This window comes from Salmo salar, chromosome 17 (assembly GCF_965601325.2).
Source record: "Salmo salar chromosome 17, fSalSal1, whole genome shotgun sequence".
In the NCBI taxonomy this organism is placed as follows: domain Eukaryota; kingdom Metazoa; phylum Chordata; class Actinopteri; order Salmoniformes; family Salmonidae; genus Salmo; species Salmo salar.
Genome location: NC_138307.1, coordinates 24,424,766 through 24,435,593, shown reverse-complemented (window position 1 = coordinate 24,435,593; position 10,828 = coordinate 24,424,766). Strand labels below are relative to the sequence as shown.

The following is a 10,828-nucleotide window of genomic DNA, read 5'->3' as shown; positions in this document are numbered from 1 at the left end:
CAAAAGTAGTATACTGGGCCCTTACCAGTATTAGTGGCCCGATATAGACGTCTGTAGCGTGGGCAAATGTTTTTTTACAGCATCTCCACTTTGGCAATAAAGGTAGTTGTATAATTAAGAACAGTATCTTGCAAGATTCAATAGTTGGAATTGTTGCCCTGTCCCTTTCTCTGTGATGTCATTCTAATGAAATCCAGAAAGAACTAAACCCTGTACTCAAACATTTACATCAAAAGGTGCAACGTTATGGACAAAGACACAAAACACACATCAAATTAAATATTTTTCTTGATCAAATAACATGGAAAACAATCACTTTTTGTGCAGTATTAATTGACCATCCTTCCAAACCACGTAATGTAAATGTACATGACTGTACTGTACATACGCTGGTCATCTAGGTTAGTACCTGCAGACTTTCTATTACCATGATGAACAACAATGGTCCAATACAGTAATTGAGTACATTGAGACTTCAATTGGTTTGTGATGACAGTGTGTGATGGTGTGGCTCAGTTGGTACAGGATGGTGCTTTCAATGCAAGGGTTGTGAGTTCACTTCCCATGCGGGACCAGTATGAACATGTATGCACTCCCTACTGTAAGTTGCTCTGGATAAAAGAGCTTACCAAAATGTGAAAGGAATGAAAAGACCATTTCAGTTGACACAGAAATAAGTTGTATTTCAAGAAACTGGAAAACATACTGTATGTCAAGCAAGTATTTCTATGTTCCACAAGTAGTAACTGTTTTGTACAGATAATTATCAGACTCAAGTTACAAATGCTGGTTAACACTCCAATACATTTAGTTGACATTTTTTCACAAAAGTAGTGCACTGGGCCTTTACTAGTCCTGTATTAGCAGATCGATATAGACCCCCCCCCCCCCCCCCCCCCAGACTTCCTGCGGCTATGGCAGCATGTTATGGAGGTAGTTGAGTCCATATATCTGAGAGAGTTGGTTGTGGGGGAGCGCCCTCTTTCCAGACAGTGTGTGTGAACTTGTGGATGAAGGAAGTTGTCCAGTCTCATCATGTCTCAGCAGACACCTGTAAGGGACAACGTCACACTTAACCTCTCTTACTGTTGGAACATCTACCCTTTGTCCTGCCTGCCTTCCTTTCTCTCTTTCATTCATCCCATCCTCCTCTCTGTGCATAGCCAGGGCTCCTTAACAGCCAGAGAGCCTGTGTGTGTGTGTGTGTGTGTGTGTGTGTGTGTGTGTGTGTGTGTGTGTGTGTGTGTGTGTGTGTGTGTGTGTGTGTGTGTGTGTGTGTGTGTGTGTGTGTGTGTGTGTGTGTGTGTGTGTTAGCCCACTCTGCCTGCCCAGCTTCACACTAAGTGCCTCTGACAGCTAACCACACAGTTATTAACCCTGATCCAGGAGAGTGTGTGTATGTGTGTGCACAAGTTTGCGTGTGTGGTGGGGTAGGGTGATGTAGGGCCACATCAAAGACGGCCTCCACCAGAACTCAAGGCAAACAATCTTTCTCTCCTTACCTTGTAACTGTAAATATTAACATTTTTACATTTGAAACTGAACTAATTGCACGGAAATGTAGTGCAATAGCATGAAACTGACTGAATAAACCCCAACAAGGCACTCCTCTGAGTCTGTTGCACAATCCCCCGTCTGTGAACTTAGAAAGACAATAGCAATGTCAGCCACTGTCCCATGGGTTAAGTATGTTAGCGAAGTGTGCTGGCTTGCCACCTCATCGCCATGGAGACCATGACTGATGTGGACCCTGTCAACCAACAGAAACCATGGAGACCAGATTGGAAAAATGACCTAATTTCATTTTCAACTGATACACTGTGAACACATGATAGGAGGCTTTATACTGTGGTGATGCTGCCCCCTTGTGGCAGCTGCTGGAGGTGCAGGGTGACAGACAGGTGTCGCTGACAGACAGTGGCAAGGCAGTTTAGTTACGTTTGAGGCTGCGCTGTGGTTATTTAAAGTAGAGAATTGGACAAGGATTCCAACATTGAACAGTGAGGCAAAAACACCAGCCACAAAAATGTGTTTACTGCAAGACTAATCCCTATTTCAATAGCTAGATGAATGTGCCTCTGTCAGTCTCACCAGGTCAGAGACAGGAAGTCAATCAGTCTAGAACCAGAATTCACCAGACTGATTGAGTGTTGTCCATGCAGTAGTTACAGTATCAGCTCTCTGGTGCTTCTCAACTCTCTGGCAAATATAAAGAATTATATCATGGCATTGTTGAATACTTGTTTCTGATTGGCTTGAATGGCATTCTAGAGTGTGCATTATTTCCCTATAAGGCACGGTATATTTGCATGGTATAATTCAATGGCTATAGTTCATTCTTACATGTTCTATGTTTGAGGTGCTTTTGAAAGCAAAAGTCGAATTGAAAGCATTATTGGCATTGTTGAATTCGTTTTTCATTATGGCAAGCTAGGACTGATACTGAACACATTTCTACCAGCAAATTAACACATTTCTAGCGGAAAATGTGATAAATTATATTCAAGGTATGAAAGGGATAATCAACTCGGGGCTCCATGCATTCTCCGGAAAGGAATGAAGACATTACGGTGTGTGTGACGCGCTAGCTGAGTGGAACTGACCTTCCACAGAGTTGTATTATTTTCCAGAATGCATAACCGCTCGTTGATTATCCCACCTTACTTATATTATTGTATTATTTTATTGTATTATTGTATTGTATTACTTTATTGTATTATTGTGTTATATTGTATTCTTGTATTCTTGTATTGAATTTTTGTATTGTTGTCTTGTAGTATTGTATTGTAGTATTGTACTATTTTATTGTATTATTGACTTGTATTATTGTCTTGTAGTGTATTGTAGTATTGTATTGCATTATTGTATAGTATTGCATTATTGTAATGTGTTGTATTATTGTATTGTGTTGTATTGTTGTACTATTGAATTGTATTTTTGTATTCTATTATTGAATTGTATTGTATTTTTGTATTGTATTATTGTTTTGTATTATTGTGTTGTATTATTTGATTGTATTATTGTACTATATCATTGATGTATTAATTGATTCTATTATTGTCTTGTATTATTGTGTTGTATTATTTAATTGTATTATCGTATCATATTATATTGTTTTATTGTATTGTAGTATTGTATTATATTCTTGTATTATATTGTATTGTCTTATTGTATTGTATTATTGTAGTATTATATTATTGTATTGTATTATTGTGTTATATTGTCTTATTGTATTGTAGTATTGTATTATTGTATTGTATTTGTAGGTTTGTATTGTAGTATTGGATTGTATTGAAATGTCGTATTGTATTGTAGTATTGTATTGTATTATTGTATTATATTGTATTGCCATATTGTATTGTAGTATTGTATTGTTGTATTGTAATATTGTATTATATTGTCTTGTCTTATTGTATTCGTAGGTTTGTATTATTGTTTTGTTGTATTGTATTATTGTGTAGTAGTATTGTATTATTGTATTGTAGTATTGTATTATATTGTATTGTCTTATTGTATTCAAAGTTTTGTATTATTGTATTGTAGTATTGTCTTATTGTATTGTGGTATTGTCTTATTGTATTGTAGTATTGTCTTATTGTATTGTGGTATTGTCTTATTGTATTGTAGTATTGTCTTATTGTATTGTATTGTATTGTTTTATTGTATTGTATTATTGTATTATATTGTATTGTCTTATTGTATTGTAGTGTTGTATTATTGTATTATTGTATTGTAGTGTTGTATTATTGTATTGTAGTATTGTATTGTATTGAAATGTCTTATTGTATTGTAGTATTGTATTGATATGTCTTATTGTACTGTACTGTTGTATTTTATTGTAGTGTTGTATTGTAGTGTTGTATTGCATCCATTCCACACAAAAATAAACAGGCCCATAGAGGCCATGTGAACCCTCCTCTCATTGGGTGGACGCCACGGCTCTGTCACAACCCAGCATTAGCCTAACGCTGTAATGATTGGTCGTTGACTTGAATGACAGCTGCTTTCCAGCTTGATCATTGGATGAAACGGTGCAGCTATTGATTATGTTGGTATTTTGATAGAGAACAGAGGGAGTTGACTCAGCAGTTCTGTTCTCTCAATGTCCTGGAACGCAATAATCCAACTCATCTGGGATCTCACATTTTGGCAGAGGTCTTGGCTGTGGCACTGATATTGTTATTAATGTGTGTGTCACAGGAGGCTGCTGAGGGGAGGACGGCTCATAATAATGGCCGGAATGGAGACAATGGAATGGAATCAACACCTGGAAACCATGTGTTGATGTATTTGATACCATTCCACTGATGCCGCTCCAGTCATTACCACGAACCCGTCCTCCCCAATTATGGTGCCACCAACCTCCTGTGGTGAGTGTTTATTAAAAACCAGCTGTGTGAAAAGTGATTTTCTTTGTGTGTGTGTGTGTGTGTGTGTGTGTGTGTGTGTGTGTGTGTGTGTGTGTGTGTGTGTCTGTCTGTCGGTTAGTGAGTGTCTTGATGTTTATAATATTGGCATGTGTGTGTATCTGTTTGTGTGTTTACCTCAGTGGGGTGGGGAGTTAGGGGGGGGGCTGTTCACAGGGTCAGTGCTCCCCCCCCCCCCCCCCCCCCTCCCGCGTGTTCAGTCAGTTCAGTCCTTTATGCCATATAATCCCCACTTGTCTTTTCTGGAAATGACATGAACAGCATTCGAATCACTGACTCAATTTTTGGATCTCATTTTCATGACAAAGCATTTGTAGCGGTTTGATAAAACAAAGGCCCGGCCCGGCGGGTATAAAAGGGAGTGGGGGAGTGGGTAAGGGAACCAGCACCACCTCACACAGGGAGACTTGGGCAGTACTAAAACCATGTCAAAGATGGGAAGGGTGAGTATGGAACGACCGGAGGACAGGATAACAGCTTTAGCTGAAGGAGCACAGTGGTGTCACTCACACACACACACACACACACACACACACACACACACACACACACACACACACACACACACACACACACACACACACCCAGTGTTTGGAGGGGAACGCAAAAAAGAAACATTGTCTAAAACATACTTAATACCTGCAAGGGGATTCTATGATTTGATTACTTCAAAGGGTGACTTTTAAACTGAAGGACTGATGTAGTAGTCTATGTTTTGATGTTGTCAGATAGTGTGGGGAGCGGTTGCTGCATTTTCTCTGTTATAACTAAGTCATTGAGTATGTGTCAACTTAGTCAATGCTCATTTGAATTGAGTCTTCTTGAATTGACGATAGTCTTCAGGCAGTAGGCAGGGAGTTTATTCTCATGCTATGCCGTATTTTAGCTTCGATAATGTCATTGATCGTAGCATTGTTTGATACTGTTGATACAAACACCAGAACTACTATAGCTAAGGACAGTTCAACATTGGTCTGACCAATCGGAATCCATGCATCAAGATTATTTTTGATCATGCGGACTGGGATATATTCTGGGTTGCCTCTGAGAATAACATTGGCGTATACACTGACTCTGTGACTGAGTTCATCAGGAAGTGTATAGAGGATGTTGTTCCCACAGTGGGTTCATCAGGAAGTGTATAGAGGATGTTGTTCCCACGGTGGGTTCATCAGGAAGTGTATAGAGGATGTTGTTCCCACGGTGGGTTCATCAGGAAGTGCATAGAGGATGTTGTTCCCACGGTGGGTTCATCAGGAAGTGTATAGAGGATGTTGTTCCCACGGTGGGTTCATCAGGAAGTGCATAGAGGATGTTGTTCCCACGGTGGGTTCATCAGGAAGTGTATAGAGGATGTTGTTCCCACGGTGGGTTCATCAGGAAGTGCATAGAGGATGTTGTTCCCACGGTGGGTTCATCAGGAAGTGTATAGAGGATGTTGTTCCCACGGTGGGTTCATCAGGAAGTGCATAGAGGATGTTGTTCCCACGGTGGGTTCATCAGGAAGTGTATAGAGGATGTTGTTCCCACGGTGGGTTCATCAGGAAGTGCATAGAGGATGTTGTTCCCACGGTGGGTTCATCAGGAAGTGTATAGAGGATGTTGTTCCCACGGTGACAATTAGAACTTATCCAAACCAGAAATTGTGGATAGATGGCAGCATTCATGCAAAACTGAAAGCGCGAACCACCACATTTAACCACGGCAAGGTGACTGGGAACATGGACGAGTACAAACAGACCAGCTATGCCCTCCGTAAAGCAATCAAACAGGCGAGACAAAGTGGAGTCACAATTCACCAACTCAGACATGAGACGTATGTGACAGGGACTCCAGACAATCACAGATTATTATTATTGATGTTTTTTGTATTTTACCCCGTTTTTCTCCCCAATTTTGATCTTGTCTCATCGCTGCAACTCCCCAACGTGCTCGGGAGGCGAAGGTTGAGTCATGCGTCCGTTTACGGACATATTCAATCTCTCCCTATCCCAGTTTGTTGCCCCCACTTGCTTCAAGATGTCCACCATTGTTCCTGTACCCAAGAAAGTGAAGGTAACTGAACTAAATGACTATCACCCCGTAGCACTCACTTCTGTCAACACCCTAGATCCACTACAATTTGCATACCACCCCAACAGATCCACGGATGATGCAATCGCCATCACACTGCACACTGCCCTAACCCATCTGGACAAGAGCAATACCTATGTAAGAATGCTGTTCATCGACTACAGCTCAGCATTCAACACCATAGTACCCTCCAAGCGCATCACAAAGCTCAGGGCCTTGGGTCCGAACCCCGCCCTGTGCAACTAGGTCCTGGACTTCCCGACAGGCCAACCCCAGGTGGTGAAGGTAGGCAACAATACCTCCACTACGCTGATCCTCAACACTGGGGCCCCACAGGGGTGAATGCTCAGCCCCCTCTTGTACTCCTTGTTCACCCATGACTGCGTGGCCACGCACGTCTCCAACTCAATCACCAAGTTTACAGACCACAGAACAGTGGCAGACTTGATTACAAACAATGACGAGAGCCTACAGGGAGGAGGCTGTCTCGGCCCTGGCTGAGTGGTGCCAGGAAAATAACTTCTCCCTCCATGTCAACAAAACGAAGGAGCTGATCATTGACTTCAGGAAACAGTAGAGGGAGCACCCCCGTATCCACATCGACAGGCCACAGTTGAGAAGGTAAAAATCTTCAAGTTTTTCTGCATACACATCACTGACAACTGAAATAGTCCATCCACATAGACAGTGTGGTGAAGAAGGAGCAACAGCGCCTCTTCAACCTCAGGAGGCTGAAGAAATTTTACTTGTCACCTAAGACCCTCACAAACTTTTACAGATGTACAATTGAGAGCATCCTGGTACGGCAACAGCACTGTCCACAACCGAAAGGCTCTCCAGAGGGTGGTGCGGTCAGCCCAACACATCACCGGGGCCACACTGCCTGCCCTTCAGGACATCTACAGCACCTGGTGTTACAGGAAGGCCAAGAACATCATCAAGGACCTCAGCCACCTGAGCCACGGCCTTTTCACCCCGCTACCATCCAGTAGGAGGAGACAGTACAGGTGCATCAAAGCTGGGACCGAGAGACTGAAAAACAGCTTCTATCTCCAAGCCATCAGATTGTTAAACAGTCACCACTAGTCGGCCTCCGCTCAGTACCCTGCCCTGAACTTAGTCACTGTTACTAGCCAGCTACCACCCGGTACTCAACCCTGTACCTTAGAGACTGCTGTCCTGTGTACATAGTCATGGAACACTGGTCACTTTAATAATGGAACACTGGTTACTTTAATAATTAAACACTGGTGACTTTAACAATTAAACACTGGTCACTTTAATAATGGAACACTAGTCACTTTAATAATGGAACACTGGTCACTTTAATAATTAAACACTGGTCACTTTAATAATGGAACACTGGTCACATTAATAATTAAACACTGGTCACTTTAATAATGGAACACTGGTCACTTTAATAATGGAACACTGGTCACTTTAATAATGGAACACTGGCCACTTTAATAATTAAACACTGGTTACTTTAATAATGGAACACTGGTCACTTTAATAATGGAACACTGGTCACTTTAATAATGGAACACTGGTCACTTTAATAATTAAACATTGGTCACTTTAATAATGTAACACTGGTCACTTTAATAATGTTTACATACTGTTTTACCCACTTTATATGTATATACTGTCACGTCCTGACCATAGTAAGCTGTTATTTTCTATGGTAGAGTAGGTCAGGGCGTGACAGGGGGTTTTTCTAGTTTAGTTTTTCTATGTTGTTATGTTCTAGTTTTGTATTTCTATGTTGGGTTGTTCTAGTTTTGTATTTCTATGTTGGGCTTTGTTTGGGATGATCTCCAATTAGAGGCAGCTGGTCATCGTTGTCTCTAATTGGAGGTCATATTTAAGTTGGTGTTTGTCCCACCTGGGTTTGTGGGAGATTATCTTTGAGTCAGTGTAAGTTTCACCTCTGCGTCACGGTTTGTTGTTTTTGTCCTTCAGTTTATTTATGTATTGTATAGTTTCAGTGTAAATAAAATGTGGAACGACACACACGCTGCACTTTGGTCCGCTCCTTCCTACGACAACCGTGACATATACTGTATTCTAGTCATCTACTGCTGTACACACATTTTCTATTCATATACTGTCTAAACATGCCATAATGTATATATTTACAATATATTCCGGACTCTGATATTGCTCGTTCTAATATTATTACATTTGTATTATTTATTTGTATTTTTGGGATTTGCATGTATTGTTAGGAATTGCTGCACTGTTGGAGTCAGGAACATAAGCATTTCTCTACACCTGCGATAACAACTGCAAAACATGTCTACGTGACCAATGTGATCAGTAGTAAACACTAGTAGTACCCAGTTAGGATAACAGTCTTTTAATGGTTCCAAATGGACATTAGATTTAGCTCCAGGGGACAACAATAGAGGTCAATCTGTTATCAGAATACAGTCTATTGTATTCTGTCTCTCCAGATCGTGTTCTACGAGGACAAGAACTACCAGGGCCGACGCTATGAGTGTGACAGCGACTGCACAGACTTCCATTCCTACCTGAGCCGCTGCAACTCCATCAAGGTAGATAGCGGCTGCTGGGTGCTGTACGAGAGGCCCAACTACACCGGCTACCAGTATGTACTGACCAGGGGAGAGTACCCTGACTACCAGCGCTGGATGGGCCTCAACGACCACGTCTGCTCCTGCAAGATGGTTCACTTTGTAAGTGGATGAGCCATTATGGTAAAGAGGTGGTGTAGTTGTGTAGAAGAGAGAAAGGTATTTTCTGTGCCCCCTAGTCTAAAGTAGTGCCCAATGGGCCCTGGTCTAAAGTAGTGGCCAATGGGCCCTGGTCTAAAGTAGTGCCCAATGGGCCCTGGTCTAAAGTAGTGCACTAAACCGCGAATAGAGTTCCATTCGCACCTGAGTCAGTGTGCATCAAACTTGTAGATCTGTTTTTTGACTCTAGGGGAAATGTAGATATCCTTATTTAGATATTGTTATATATATATTGTTATATAGATAGAGTTACATAAATACTGTGTAACTGTTCTAGAAATACACAAATATACAGTATGTATTTTTCAGCTGTTTTTGTCTTAGAGATAATTACAAGGAGTTATGAAATATCAATGTAATGTAGCAGGAACTTAGATTAGACTTACCCAGCATGCAGCGGGTGTAACATTCAGTATTAATGTAGCAGTAACATAGACTAGACTTACCCAGCATGCAGCCGGTGTAACATTCAGTATTAATGTAGCAGTAACATAGACTAGACTTACCCAGCATGCAGCCGGTGTAACATTCAGTATTAATGTAGCAGTAACATAGACTAGACTTACCCAGCATGCAGCTGGTGTAACATTCAGTATTAATGTAGCAGTAACACAGACTAGACTTACCCAGCATGCAACTGGTGTAACATTCTGTATTAATGTAGCAGTAACAGACTCGACTTACCCAGCATGCAGCGGGTGTAACATTCTGCATTAATGTAGCAGTAATATAGACTAGACTTACCCAGCATTCAACTGGTGTAACATTCAGTATTATTGTAGCAGTAAGATAGACTAGACTTACCCAGCATACAGCTGGTGTAACATTCTGTATTAATGTAGCAATAATATAGACTAGACTTACCCAGCATGCAGCTGGTGTAACATTCAGTATTTAAATCCTGTTGATCATCTTGAATTGTAGAGATCTGAGAATGAGATCCAGAATATGTCTGATGTCTTTCTATATCCCTGCTTCCTTCCGTTTTACCTATCCTGCCCTCCCCTCTGTACTGATGCCCCCACCTTACCCCCCTCCTCCAGGCTAGCGGTATCCCCTACAAGCTGCAGCTGTATGGGAAGGGAGACTTGGCAGGCCAGGCGTTCGAGGCCACCGAGGACTGCCCCTCCGTGCTGGAGAAGTTCCACTGGCGCGAGGTGCACTCCTGCAAGGTGCTGGGCGGCTGGTGGGTCTTCTACGAGCACCCCAACTACAAGGGCCGTCAGTATCTCCTGGAGAAGGGCGAGTACCGCAAGCCCACGGACTGGGGCGCGGTGTGTCCCAACGTCCAGTCCTTCAGACGCCTCACTGAGTAACCAGGGTCTAGAGTTGTCCCCCTCTCGCCCAACCAATCCGATCCCTCCTGCCCAATGCTCGATCAAGTCATCTCCTACCATTCTCAACACCAACCAATGGGCACCCAAGAGATGGGCCTAACACTGAGCCACGGCCACCAGCTAAAATAAAACCCTGGCTGGCAAGCAGCTGACCAGTTGTGTTTTTATTGTGTGTTTGGTGTCTGACAATGTCTAATACAGCCAACAACCAATGGACAAGATCCTCTCTGCAGTC

General features: G+C 42.0%; 1 protein-coding gene across 1 annotated transcript; it reads left to right on the top strand.

Annotated features, from left to right (window-relative positions):
• Positions 1-4,818: 4,818 nt before the first annotated feature.
• Positions 4,819-10,734, top strand: LOC106575813 (gamma-crystallin S). Its single transcript, XM_082963637.1, has 3 exons — positions 4,819-4,870; positions 8,957-9,199; positions 10,300-10,734. The coding sequence occupies exons 1-3, from the start codon at positions 4,853-4,855 to the stop codon at positions 10,570-10,572; spliced, it is 534 nt and encodes a 177-aa protein (XP_082819763.1). The 5' UTR covers positions 4,819-4,852; the 3' UTR covers positions 10,573-10,734.
• The last annotated feature ends 94 nt before the right edge of the window (positions 10,735-10,828 follow it).